The following is a 14,291-nucleotide window of genomic DNA, read 5'->3' on the forward strand; positions in this document are numbered from 1 at the left end:
GCTGCTACTATGAACTGCTTTATCGTTTTATATCAGGTAATGACCGGCCCATAAACTCACCTCTCATGTTCATTAATATTTAAAGCCTTTATCATTACTCAATCTTATATTATTCATCATTTCACCCGGACATTCTCACCTGTCTTTTACAGGTATAACCCAACTTTGTTGTGAAATATCAATGCTGTGACATTTCAATGAATTAAACTGAACTATCGAGCTACTGTCATACAAAGTGAGCAAAGATCAAGAGACCAAAGTGACCACAAATGTGCCACTTCCTAATGAGGCACCTTTTAAAGGGTTTTATAAGCCGTAACTAATGGCATTATAAATTATTAGCTAATGATTTACTCATGCTTTTTAGATCAGATTTAGATTCAGTTATTGGGCTTACATGGGACATATTCCTATATACCTTTTTGGTTAGTAAAATTACCTTAAAGAAATCTGCATACACAATGATCTAGGTGGTCAGTAAGGGCCCATTGCTGATTTTTGCAAATTAATTCAGCCCTGCTTCTAAACCTTTTGTAAATAGTGACTTATTGAACAGCATTTTATAAAAAGGGTGGCACCTAATTATATGCATTAACAAATCACACTTGAGGAATATGAATAGCAACATATAATCAAATCTAATTAGTTTAAGCTATAGGGTTTTCATTGGTAAATGTATACAACAGGCTACCTCTTAAACTCTTACATGGTCATTAAGTGAGTGACATCATAAGCCCCCTACACTATGTCCCCTTTACCTATACATCTATCTGTGCATGGGGGTATGGCTAGGCAAAAATGATAAGACCTGCATTATATTTTGTCTATTTTGATCTCAATAAAATGGCTAGAAGTGGCTAGGTAACAGAACAGTACCTACGATGGGAATGCTATCAGGCGGTCAGCCTCTAGTAAAGAGTGTAGTGTGTCATTTGTGTGGTATTAACTTAGATGCATGGATGGTAGAAATAAACGTCATCATGTGTTAACATCAAATTTCTTACTATGATGAGGATGTCAACAACAGAGGCAGTAATAACACATAATAAACAGCAGAGCATCACAAAGTTTCCAGGACAGAGCCTCAAAGCCTGGGGGAAAGGCTTTTACTGCCGACATGGTGCCAAAATTCATTCCTTCATGTCCTTTCATGGTTAATTAACAATTTCCTTGCACATTTACATTACTAGCGATATTACAGAGAGAGGCTGTGATATATCTTTACCTTGTGGGTTAGTGAGAGTGCTAATGTGGAAACCTAGCTTTGAAGTTAGAGGAAAGCCATTTAAGATCCCAAGATAGTACCTCATAGCTCATGTTTTGTCAAACCCTGAAAGGAGAGAGGTGGATAGACTTAATACAGTGTTTTTCCTTCAAGGGTTGCTCCACAGTCAGACCTAAAATAGCCTGGTCAGGATGAAATCTGATGTAACTAAAGTAAAGGAAGTGATGCAATGTAGCTGCTCAAGTGAAGACTTGAAGACAATCCCTTATTGTTCCCTCCAGGCACCACCCAAGACACACAGAGGAGAAGTTGGAATAGAAACATTAAAATGAATGCTCACTCGGATCATAGATAGTTGTTACACTACATACCATGAGCAGCATTCACCGCAGCACACTTCTAACCCCTGCGGCTCACAGAAAAATAGACATTTGGTGTTCTACCTTTTGGTTTTGTGACTGACAGCCTTGATTATGAAACATGAACTTGACCAAGCACTGACTCAGTGCTGGAACCCTACCCCTCCATTTAACCAGGAATGTGTGAGTCAAACATACAGAGATATGATTTATGCGATAACACAATGTCAAAATGAACCGTGCTTATTGTTGAAGGTGAACAAAAACGCAGTATCTCCTGTGGTAAACAAATATTGTAGTAGACAGCAGAGCCTTTTAGATTCAGCTGATAACTGTGTGTACATGGAGGCCTTGTAGAATAAGTCTGGTTTACTCAAAGTGTTACGAGATACCGTTCATGCCTGATATATACTCAGATTTATGACATTTTAGTGTAAACAGTCCATTTTTATTAAAGTATGGGCTTTTCCACATTATGCTGATCCTGTTCAATAATCAACATCTTACATACCAGTGTAGCTGTGATAGATGCACCTTGAGAGGCTTGGGTTTCAACAACAAATCCAGCGTGCCATGTATCAGACCCCGACAATGAGGCTCCCATGTGTGAACTGGAGAGAGGTCAGTATATAACACTTTGTTAATAAATATTAAGTACTCAGTACTTGGTTGTAGCTGGTTGTGTGAATAAAATCTTGAAACTTTGTATCATTTAAATTCAATTTATCAACACAGAAAATTAAACAGAAAGATAACTGTATAACTTCAAAGTAATAGCTGACCACAAAATGCTTTCATAATGAACATAATAGTATAACTTCAATTGTAGGGAGGGGTACGACAGGTGGTGGCAGGCATTTTTTAATGTGGGAACTCACATGTCTATGCCTTGGTTGGTCTTGAACTGCTCTAGTCTAAATCTACTATGTTCATACCTCTCTAATAGAACCATCTCTGTTTTCATAGCAAATGCATGTTCCTCTGTTGCCTACTTTAACTGTGGTGGTCCTGAAAGCTCTATCCTTGGCCCACTGCAAATATTGCATAGTTTGCCATGAAGATTTGTACACAGATTCATGGTCCCCACATGATGAATCCGATTGACTTCGGTGAGCTGCTTACTTTTCCACTAGTACCACCATGAGGTTGACACTGGTTTTGAGTGAAATATCTATTCAACTATCAGATGTTGAATAGATATTTCCCCTTAGGATGAATTTTAGGCCGATCCCTCAACTTTACATATAATCTGTCCTGTACTTTGGTTTATGACAAAATATCATCAAAACTAATGACATTCACATCAGCCTCAGTCTTACTTTGTGTTAGTGCTAATTACATACATATTATATTAGCATGCTAACATGCTACATTAAGATGGTGAAAAGGGAAAAAAATTTATAGGGGTTAGGATTACCTACCTTTTAAACTTCAGGATATTCGCATGGCTTTTGTAAACATGCTGATGTTAGCTTTTGGCCACTTGCATGGCTGTAGACACTTGTAATGTAATAATTTGTATTTGTGGTGAATAGATCTACTGAACAGTCCCTGTTAAAGTACTTTAGTTCTGCAGTGACAAAACATTTTTTTTTATTTACAAGGGAAAGTATGTGTTCATCTATTGTTCCAACTTGTGTCAGGGCTTTTGAGGCGCTGATAAGGAAAGAGTAGGAGGAGGAAGAAGAGGAAAAAGGAAGTGCAGCAGCTGTAGAATCCATTTCTGGATGCATCATTTGACACAGAGGCAGAGGAAGTCTTAGCAGTTCTCAAGGAGGTGAGATCAGGCTTGCCTACAGAGATGATGAAGGTGGAATTAAGAGAATGACGAATTAGCACACTTTCAAATGAGTGCTGCATTAAAGTTGGAGTGGACGGATGACTGTCTTGACACATAGTCCATAAATTCATAAACTACCTGTGATTCAGCTGCGATTCTGAAATTCTTGGATATAATTTAAAAACTAGAGGAGAACTAGAGGAGAAATTTTAAATTTATTTTACATTTGGGATTATTTTATATTTAGAATGAGTGAGAGACGACCCTTATCATTAGAGGAAAGACAGGCTCCTCTATATTTGTCACTTGGAGAGGCCATGACAAATTCCACAGATGACTGTATTCCCACAACATCTTGTGTCTCTTAGAGATACTGTACACCTTTCAGTCGCTGGGCTTGATGGCAGTGATCACTCTGCAGTTTTGTTAGAGGAGGCCAGAGATCGTCACCTCACTGGTCGAGAAAGGAACAGGCATAAACACACAGGTGAGACAAAAGCACAGCAGTAAAAACAACATGCTCTTGTCAGTGTGGAATGTATAGACACACAGCAGCATGAAGACGTGGAATGGTCACAGGTTGTGTTTGAGGGGCATGTGGATGGGCACCTCTTCTTTAACCTGTATCTAGAGGCCATGTAGGGGCGGTGCACACTTTGCTGCAACGGGATACTGACCTCAGTTCACACACTGAGTGTACTACTCAGCAGCAGGTGTTCATTTGTGTCTGCTTTGACTGCCATCTTGCTTGTTGACAGTGTTTGTGTGTTTAGAGGTGTATTTGTTCTGTGTATCTGTGGATTATGTGAATCAGGTCTCTATTTTCTCTATTTTTAAATCTCCTTCAGATGCATTTTGTCCTTCTGTCTATGCGCATACATGTATACGTGAAAGCTTGTGTGTACCTTTGCATTGTGGGAGCAATTACATTAGCTTGTATACTTGTATGTGCCTGTCATCACAAGTGGAAGATCGCAAGTCGCAACAGGTGTGGCAGTTCTTTAACATAGTCGTAACCTGAGCTTCAGTGGCTCCATCATTAGAATGAGAAAATGTGAGGACAGCCGTAGAAAATGCAGAGTGATGCCTTTAGTGACCTGAGAGATACACAACCAGTTCTGACCCCACCTAGACTCTTGTTGTTTGAAGCACTCCATGAGACAATGTTTAGTTTCATCCTTTCAAAGAGTAAATTTACATAGACTACAGGGAGAATAGCTGTCCAGGATTATGTCATGACTGTTGCAAAAGATGAAAAACAGGCAACAGGCAACCGTGATTTACATTTTTGCAGCGTTGTCATGCTTACATCAACTTGCCTGATTACTTTCCAGCTCTATTGTATTGTATCCTGTTGCACATCCTGCAGCTGCAGCACGTACTGGAACGTCCTGCATTGAGTCAAGGACACACATCCCTGGGCAGACATCCTATTCCCCCCAATATATCTTAGATGCAAAGACACAACAATGTTGTTTTCCCTCAGCCTAAAGGGAGCAGTGGAGCAACTTAAACGATAATAGGATCCGCCACACCAAAGTGAGCTAGCAAACATCTGTAATTAATGATATCATAATCAATATAGGAAAAAAGTGCTTGACATTAAAGCGATGTCACTGCATTATTTCCGGGTCAACCCTGTGGTTTAGCTGCAAAAGAAGCCTACATACAGTACCTGACACTTGCTTGTCAGTGCCAAGCGGACTTCCTTTCATACTTCCAGTGACCTTTCAGGTTGTACCGTTTACTTTTGTGGTTTATGTCCTGCCTGTGGTTAGATTGTTCGTGGCACTGAAGATGCATTGGCATAACAAGCTGCTGAACTACTAAACCGTGCCAATTTAGCTCTCATGGCATGTGGAGGCACTTTATGCTTCTTTGTATAATGCAATATACAGTAGATTACAAGGAAACACCCAGTTTGAGATGTCCTTGTTCAGATGCTGTCCTGGAATGTGGCAGAATTTAAGAGATCAAGAAGGATAACAGGTCAGAAGTATGATGTTACATGAGCGTGAACTCAGTGTGTTTCTCACCTCAAGCTTCAAACACAAACATCGTCATGTTCTAACGAAAGTTTAAATAACACTGTACTTTGTTCAGCTGCTGCTTTATTTGGCTGTAGATATCCTTTTCTTTTGGAGTTTTCTAACAAGGCTCTAACAAGTCGACACGAAAGACTCTATCCGAGGGTATTTGGACAGCGCCTTTAATTTTCACCCTCACAGTCTCAGTCCCTACAAACCGACCCAGGCTTACAATGTAGATAAAGAAGGGTGGGGGAATCAAATTAACTAAAATCTCTATGGTTTTCTGAAATACACACAACTAATTGTGTATATTCTTTTGTTTCCTTCTTAAATCCAACACGAATATTGAATTGAAACTGTTGGATTGAGTTTTAATTATAGACTGGTGGAAGTCAACTCAAATTTATTTCTCACAAGCTGTCAGCAGTTTATTAGTTTTCTTTATGAGGGTACTTGAGGATAGTATGTTCCTCTTTCAACTCTTATTTAGCCAGAACTAAGTTCAGGTTGGACTGCATTGAGATGCTCTGCCTGATCATGATATCCAAACAGCGCCACTCCCTGGACAGCTTACTCACAGCATTTTATTCTGTTGAGATCATCCGGCCTGAGGCCAGCAGCCTTGCAACATAATTTTGGCAGCTACTGTAAAAATCAGAGATGATAAGTATGGTGTTGATTTGTCTTTTTTTTAAAAAAACATCTCGTAAAATATCTCTGAGAACAGTTTTATCTTTGCAGATTCTGGATTTTGGACCACCACAGTTCTGCTGATAAAAAAAAAAATCCCCTTAAAAAGGCAATGGATCTGTGAGGAATGCAGACACATAAGTGGTCTGGCCAACTATGTGCACAGTTGAAGATTTCAGTGAATCACTTACAAGTGAATGTGCAGGGATGGCAAAGCCATGATCACCAAAACTGTGTTAACACAAATTTTTTATTATTTTTTAACAACACTGTATTTAGTATTAATTTTAACTTGCTCACGCGATAAATAGTAGTCAATGGAGATCCCGCCATCATGGGTTAAATACTCTGGTTGGAGTGAGCCAAATTAACATACAAAGGATTTAGTTGGAATGTTGTGACCATAGATTAATGGACGTGGACTTTGGACTTTTCAATGTCTTAATGGTAAAAACTCAATTCTTCAATAGCTTACTACTGAAAGAGACAATAAAACATTGATAACATCTGAACAAAGATCATTTTTTTCATTGCTTAACTTTTATAGGAGTTACACAACAATTCGCTGCCAACTTGCAAACATAGGATAAGTACTATTCTGTAATTGATTGTGACTTCTTACCTTTTTGCAGACCATGAACAATCTAGAGGAATGTGTGTTTTTTATTTTACCATAGGAGTTGGAGGCTTATTGTCATATTATACTGTTCGGTGTACACAGTAACATACATACTAAGAATATGTATAAGGAAGTTAACTTTTATCCTTTTTGTTTGAATGTGTAGTAGAATATAATGTGGACATCGATTTATTCATTATTAATCAATCGTTATGAGGCGCTGTATTTCGGAGCTACAACGTAGTTACAATATATTTACCAGAGAAGAAGACTTTCAACGAATGACGTCTTGCTGGTACTCCTACGACAGACGCAGGCCCCGCCCCCACTTTCTCCCCGCGCTGTGTCATCAAAGATTGTTTATACTGAAGAAGATGAATCACCTTGTCGTGAGAAATGAGTCGCTAAAACAAAACGTTTTATATGCCACAATACATTAGCCTACATAAAAACATAAACTTTGTGCGATTTCTGTTTGTAGTGGGTAGTGAAGCAATTCTCTACCAATCCTCAATAATGCCCATGCAGCAGATGTTGGGAAAGTGAATGACAGAAACAATGGCTTCCGTACTCTGATACTCCGAGTAAGTGAGACCTCTTTAGTTTCTCCTCTCTGGTCCCATGCACGCTTCGTTTCTTATGCCGTGCTACATTTTAGCCTAAATATACATACACCTCTTTATCCACGTGTATGTGTATTCACAGCTAATACTTGCTGTTTAACTACTCTGAAACTAGGTCAGCAGCGCTGTGAACATGGCGGGAGTTATCCGGAGGCTCGACGAGACTGTTGTCAACCGGATAGCTGCGGGAGAAGTTATCCAGCGTCCTGCCAATGCCGTCAAAGAAATGATTGAAAACTGGTAACTGACTTGCCACATGATAATCAATTCTGATTAAGTTAGCTAATGTTACATATTCGACTATTGGCTTAAATAACCAGCATTGAAACCAATGAAAGTGACAACATATGGCAGGAACCACCATTGTTTACATCACATTTGTGTCAAAGCCGCTTAACCACACCTGTAGCATAGTAACAGTCCAGTGACACTTCAAGATGACCGGAAGTCATCTTAAAATGTAATTTTGCTGTACAATAACTACAAATTGTGCTTTACAATGTCACAGTTTAGATGCCAAGTCCACCAACATCCAGGTGACAGTGAAAGACGGCGGACTGAAGCTCCTTCAGATTCAGGACAACGGCACTGGCATCAGGGTGGGTGACGTGACACGGGCGTCCACATGAGGGGAGCAGAGGTCAAGAACGTGGCTGCAAACATGTATTCAAATGGAGTATGGCCTCTCACCTTGTCTGATTGTTTATCATCTGACAAAAGGATTACACTCACCCAGCATTTTATTAGGAACACCTGTACACCTTCTTATTCATGCAATTATCCAATCAGCCAATCACGTGACAGCAGTGCAGCATAATGCAGATACAGGGCAGGAGCTTTAGTTGATGTTCACATCAAACATAAGGAGGGTAAAGTATGATCTCAGTGACTTTGACAGTTGCGCGATTGTTGGTGCCGGATGGGCTGGTTTGAGTATTTCAGATGAAACTGCTCTTCTCCTGAGATTTTCACACAGTCAAATACAAAAACAAAAAAGCTATAATAACTCAGATGACCACTCTCAACAACTGTGGTCTGCTGTTGTAGCCCATCTGCCTCAAGATTCTGGATAGGTGAAAATTGGAAAAACAAAATAGCCTGGTCTGATGAATCTGGATTTCTGCTGAGGCAGCAAATGGTAAGATCAGAATTTCGCATCAACAGCATGAATCCATGGATCCAAACTGCCTTGTATCAACAGTCCAAGCTGATAGTGGTGGTGTAATGGTGTGGGGAATGTTTTCTTGGCGCACTTGAGTCCTTAATACCAATCAACCATGGTTTGAATGCCACAGTCTATCTGAGTATTGTGCATCCCATTGTGCATTCCTTTATGGCCACAATTAACCATCTTTTAATGGCTGCTTCTAGCGTGATAATGCACCATGTCACAAAACAAAAGTTGTCTCAAACTGGTTTCATGAAAATGACATTGAGTTCAGTGTACTTAAATGACCTCCCCAGCACCAGATGTGAATCCAGTGAAGCACCTTTGGGATGTGGTAGAACTTGAGATTAGCAGCTTGAAACATGACGTGATGCAGTCATGTCAACATGGACCAGAATCTTAAAGGAATGTGTCCAACGTCTTGTGTAATCCATGCCACAAAGAGCTGAGGCTGTTTTGAGAGCAAAAGGAAGCCTTACCCAGTATTAGTATGGTGTTCCTAATAAAGTGCCTGTTCAGTGTAAAGCTGTCAGTTCATACTAAACCAGTTGATTCCTGACATAGCTTTCTTTCACTGATGCAGAAAGAAGATATGGAAATTGTTTGTGAGCGTTTTACCACCAGCAAACTCCAGACTTTTGAGGACCTCTCAGCCATTGCAACCTATGGATTTAGAGGAGAGGTGAGCCGCACTGCTAGCTTTGAGCCTATCAGCCTTTTGGGTATTAAACCCTGCCATACATTTTGTTGTCCATCACATTTGTTGACTCTTCTTGGTTGCAGGCCCTTGCTAGTGTAAGCCACGTTGCACATGTGACCATAACGACCAAGACAGCTGATGCTAAATGCGCCTACAGGTATGAAGACATTTTAAATCACGGTTCACTCATCTGCTTTCTTGCCTCTTTGAAGATAACATGTATAAAGATAGTGGATCTCTTCTATTTTATCATGCAGAGCCAGCTACAGCGATAGCAAGCTGAAAGGTCCCCCTAAACCATGTGCTGGCAACCAGGGAACACAGATTCTTGTGAGTCCATTGAACACAACACCTCTTACAGATTGAAGTTCATAGATTCTCAGAGACCTCCAATAGTTAGCTTTCCTCGTCTGCAGGTGGAGGACCTCTTCTATAATGTGTCCACCAGGAGGAAAGCTTTAAAGAGCCCCAGTGACGAGTACTCCAGGATTGTAGAAGTGGTCAGCAGGTCTGGGCTTCATCCTTTGTGTGTCGTAATTCCTGCTTTTGTTGGTGAATGTCATAGTGTTTGGATTTTTTTTCTGTATTTAATGTTACCATGCTGTTTTGAAGGTACGCCATACACAATTCAGGAAAAAGTTTCTCTGTCAAAAAGGTGAGATGTCCTCTTTTTTTTCTTTGATTGATCAGATTAAACTAAAAAAATATATATAAAAAAAAGTTCTTTGTTAAAAGGCACTATTATTAATGGTCTGTTTTTACAACTCTTCTTTTCCTTTTCCAGCAAGGAGAGACTGTGGCAGACGTGAGGACTCTACCCAACGCGAGTGTAGTGGATAACATTCGAGCAGTGTTTGGCAATGCAGTCAGCAGGTATTAATCAACTGAGAAAGAAAGAAAGATCTGCTTTGATGCTCTCTGCAGTTATGCGATCTCTTATCATCTTAACACTGACTGCATGACTGACTCTGCGCTATGTTCCCAGGGAGCTGATCGAAGTTGGCTGTGAGGATCAGAAGCTTGCTTATAAGATGAAAGGCTACATTTCAAATGCAAACTACTCAGTCAAGAAATGCATCCTGGTCCTCTTCATCAACCGTACGTATTCTGGAAAAGTTACTGGAAATCTAGCTCACCGGTGAAGATAAGTTAATCTTGTTAGCCCTTTTGTTAAATGGAGATTGTGATGTGTGACGTCTCAGATCGTCTGGTGGAGTCGAGCGCTTTGAAGAAAGCGATCGAGACAGTTTACGCTGCATACCTTCCCAAGAACACACACCCTTTTCTTTACCTCAGGTAACTAAATGTGCATTTGTTTTCTAGAATGGATTCTGTCATGGTTGAATTCATTTTATATTCACTGATGCTGTCTGATCACCGCAGCTTAGAGATCGCCTCGCAGAATGTAGACGTGAACGTTCACCCCACAAAACATGAGGTGCATTTCTTGCATGAAGACAGTGTCATCGAGAGTGTTCAGAAGCACATCGAGAGCAAACTGCTGGGCTCCAACTCCTCACGCACGTATTTCACCCAAGTACGATATGACTTAATCACTGTTTCTGTAAATTCGCACCGGCACTGTTACAACAGTAATTGATAAGCTGTCCATGTTTTCACATCCACATTTTCTTTTTTTTGCCAAACATCCATTCCTCCCAGATTTGTTTTGTGTTTTTTTTTTTTTTTTTCTTTTTCCTTGAAGATACAAAAACTTCCGGGTGTAATAGTGTATTAGGACACATACTCTGTGTGTTTGTGCAGACGTTGCTGCCAGGGCTCTCAGTCTCAGGTGGCACTGAGGTCAAGTCCTCCAGTGCCACAGCAGATTCTACTGAGAGAGTCTACGCACATCAGATGGTGAGGACCGACTGTCGCACTCAGAAGCTGGACGCCTTCCTCCAGCCGAAAGAGAAGCCGCCGCCTGACCCCGAACCAGCTGGTCCCAGCAGGAAAGAGGCTGAGACCAAAACCGCCCAACCCGACAGCGTAGAGATGGTTGAGACTGCTGATGCTGATATGCTGGAGGCCTTGGCTCAGCAGGAGGCAGAGATGCCAGAAGGCGAGGAAGAAAATGGCATCAGTGCTTTTGATGTTCCAAGGTGATTAACTTCTTTCATAACTGGATCATTCATCAGTTTGGGCGGGTCAGTATTCAGCAGAGGATTAAACACTCAGTCAGAGCCAACATGAGTAATTCAGATGTGATTTTTTTTTTTTTTTTTTTTTTTTTTTTTTTGCAAGCCAGATCAGGACAGTTCTTGATAGATGATTGATCCCATTGCGTGAGGCTTCAGTCTGAATAGCGGCAAATGAGTTGAGTAAGAGAGCAGGAAGAGTAATGCAAACGTAAAATGAATCATCCCTCTCTGGCTCAATCAGTAACAGATATCAGCTTGTTTACCTGCTACTGACCTGAATTTTCAGGTTGACAGATGGTAGGTGCATGTGTTGACTGGTTTTTTAAGCTCCACCATATAATTGTCATTGTCATTATTATTATTATTATTATTATTATTGTTATTATTATTATTAGTAGTAGTAGTAGGATTATGAGTATCGTTATTATCTTTTTGAAAGGTGTTACTTACAGTGATGAACCCACATAGTATTATCTCTCTCTACAGCTCTGGAGGTTTTTTTTTCCTCTTTAAGCACATTGTTTTGTTTTACAGCAAAAACATTTCCTCTAAGGTTTGGTCTCAGTGCTCTCAGTAATCCAGTTTTCTGCAAAAAAGTGTGGATAAATCCAGAGTACACCCCCTGCCCAGCACAAAAGAGCAGAGAGGCAACATTAGGGACCAGCAGGTGAAGAAAAGTCAAATATTCAGCAGCTTAAGACCCAGATATTTTCTTCAGTAGTTGGTAGAAACCTAAAGGAGAGGGTAATTATTAACAACTCTAAATGAATGCTGATGTTGCTCTGTGTCTGCTGGATGTGTACATTGGTAATTTCTTGCTAACTAAGTCATTACAACTTAGAAGATGACCTCATGCCAAGGTTATAATCATCAAAAAGTGGTTTCCCACTGCCCCCATGTGGCCAAAAAAGTAATTAATGCAGTGTAATCTCTGATGAAAATGTGTAAACATCATCACTGCCTGTTAAGTCTTAAATGTGTCCCATTGAGTTATTGTCTTGAGAATACAAGTGTCTGTAAACATGCAGAGTGTGCTGTATCCAGATGGTGACAGCTGTGTGTGTGTTATTGTGAGCCAGGAAGCGTTCGAGGAAAGAACAGCAGGAGGAAAAAGAAGAAGAGGAGGACCTGACGGCTGCAGACGTGCCCAAGAGACGATTCATAAAACTGACCAGCATCAAAGAGCTGAGAGCTGAGATCACTGAGAATTCACACAAAGGTAAACAAAACATGATATCGTCTTCTATTCCAGCTAAACAATTCAAATTAGATCAAATGTTACTTTTCGACACAATTTTGCTCTTTTCAGTTTGTATATATTTTCTTCAGGTCTTCAAGAAATGCTGCAGAACCACTCGTTTGTTGGCTGCGTCAATCCCCAGTGGACTCTGATTCAACATCACACCAAACTGTATCTGCTCAACACCACCAAACTCAGGTCAGAGTCAGGACACACATGGCTCATTTCCTGTGTTTTTAGCCTGCTGCTTTATGTCTCATTTCCTTCTTTTGGTTCCAGCCAGGAGCTTTTTTACCAAATACTGACTTACGACTTTGGGAACTTCGGTGTACTGAGGCTATCTGTGAGTAAAGTCTAGATTGTGAGTGAGTAGAAGATATTGTGCAGCATGTGTGATTTTAATGATTGTGTGCATTCAGACTCCAGCTCCGCTCTATGATCTGGCCATGTTGGCTCTGGAATGCGAGGAGAGTGGCTGGACAGAAGAGGACGGACCCAAAGAAGGCCTGGCTCAGTACATAGTTGACTTCTTGAAGAAGAAAGCCGAGATGCTAGAGGACTACTTCTCCATGGAGATAGACCAGGTCAGGCTCTGGGTTTATTTCTGCGCTGACCCTACATGCTGCCCAAGTTTGCCTGCTACTTCACAATAGGCCATGTTGTAAAATTGAGCCTCATTCATTGCAGGAAGGAAACTTAACAGGACTGCCACTGCTGCTCGACAAGTACACTCCTATCATGGAAGGTCTCCCCATGTTCATCCTGCGCCTGGCCACTGAGGTGAAGTCCTTGTTAGTCTCTCTTCATTTATGACAACACTCTGGAAACACAAACTGTATCTGAAGACTTTTGCTCGGTGGTGTTGTGCAGGTGAACTGGGACAACGAGAAGGAGTGCTTCAGAGACTTCAGTAAGGAGTGCAGCATGTTCTACTCCATCAGGAAGCAGTACATCCTGGAGGCTGAGCCGGGAGAGGAGCAGGTGTCATTGTTGACCGCATTTTTCTACCATTCCTTACACGATACATGAATGACAAAAAAAAAATCAAAAAAACTTAATAAACAACTGTGATGTGTTTTGGAATATTTGTTTCAGGGTGGTGAGTCGAACTCGTGGCGTTGGAAAGTGGAGCACATCATCTTCAAAGCTTTCCGAACCCTCTTCAGTCCTCCCAAGAACTTCAGTGAGGACGGCACAGTGCTGCAGATCGCCAACTTGCCTGATCTCTATAAAGTGTTTGAGAGGTGCTGAATCTGATGATCAAATGTGACTTAAAAAAAAAAAAAAAAAAATCAACCCTACATGCTGCTCTTTGTATACTTGATGTAACAGTTGTGCTGTAAATAAATTCTTCGTATGAAACAAAACTTCAGATGTTTATTTTTATGTGTGGAAAAACCATATACCACGATTTATAAAAGGGTCCGCTCTCTCACAGGAAACCGTTGTGCTGAATGGCCTATTTAAAAGGGCCAAGCCTTCACATGGTTCTCTAAAAGTAAGACTTGGGACATGCAGCCAGGAAAAATAGAACTGAGTCATGAGTCCCATAACGATACCTAAAATGTGCCAGCACACAAGCTTAATTTATTACTTCTACATCTCCCCTGTCACTCAGAGATGTGTGCAGTAAGGAGGGATCAGTGTGAGGTAAAGTAAAACCTCCACTACCAAATACTTCATGGACAATTACAGGTTTACATCAACTGTATTTGA

The 14,291-nt window shown here is 40.6% G+C and overlaps 1 protein-coding gene across 4 annotated transcripts; it reads left to right on the forward strand.

Annotated features, from left to right (window-relative positions):
• The first annotated feature begins 18 nt into the window (after positions 1 to 18).
• Positions 19 to 13,942, forward strand: mlh1 (mutL homolog 1, colon cancer, nonpolyposis type 2 (E. coli)). Of its 4 annotated transcripts, XM_023411757.2 has the most exons (20): positions 19 to 36; positions 7,442 to 7,566; positions 7,835 to 7,925; positions 9,078 to 9,176; positions 9,278 to 9,351; positions 9,452 to 9,524; positions 9,611 to 9,702; positions 9,807 to 9,849; positions 9,979 to 10,067; positions 10,180 to 10,292; positions 10,397 to 10,490; positions 10,578 to 10,731; positions 10,959 to 11,296; positions 12,415 to 12,554; positions 12,665 to 12,773; positions 12,855 to 12,918; positions 12,995 to 13,159; positions 13,263 to 13,355; positions 13,446 to 13,556; positions 13,671 to 13,942. In XM_023411757.2, exons 2-20 carry the CDS (start codon positions 7,460 to 7,462, stop codon positions 13,824 to 13,826), a joined length of 2,205 nt encoding a protein of 734 aa, XP_023267525.1. In that variant the 5' UTR covers positions 19 to 36; positions 7,442 to 7,459; the 3' UTR covers positions 13,827 to 13,942. The 4 variants fall into 4 exon arrangements, with proteins under 4 accessions (XP_023267525.1, XP_087031582.1, XP_087031583.1 ...); XM_087175456.1 differs by having other exon boundaries at positions 12,665 to 12,918; XM_087175457.1 differs by lacking the exon at positions 19 to 36 and adding an exon at positions 7,094 to 7,287 and having other exon boundaries at positions 12,665 to 12,918.
• The last annotated feature ends 349 nt before the right edge of the window (positions 13,943 to 14,291 follow it).

The sequence above is a fragment of the Seriola lalandi genome, unplaced genomic scaffold (assembly GCF_002814215.2).
Source record: "Seriola lalandi dorsalis isolate HSWRI2012SDOR001 ecotype SW California unplaced genomic scaffold, Sedor1 jcf7180002054470, whole genome shotgun sequence".
In the NCBI taxonomy this organism is placed as follows: Eukaryota; Metazoa; Chordata; class Actinopteri; order Carangiformes; family Carangidae; genus Seriola; species Seriola lalandi.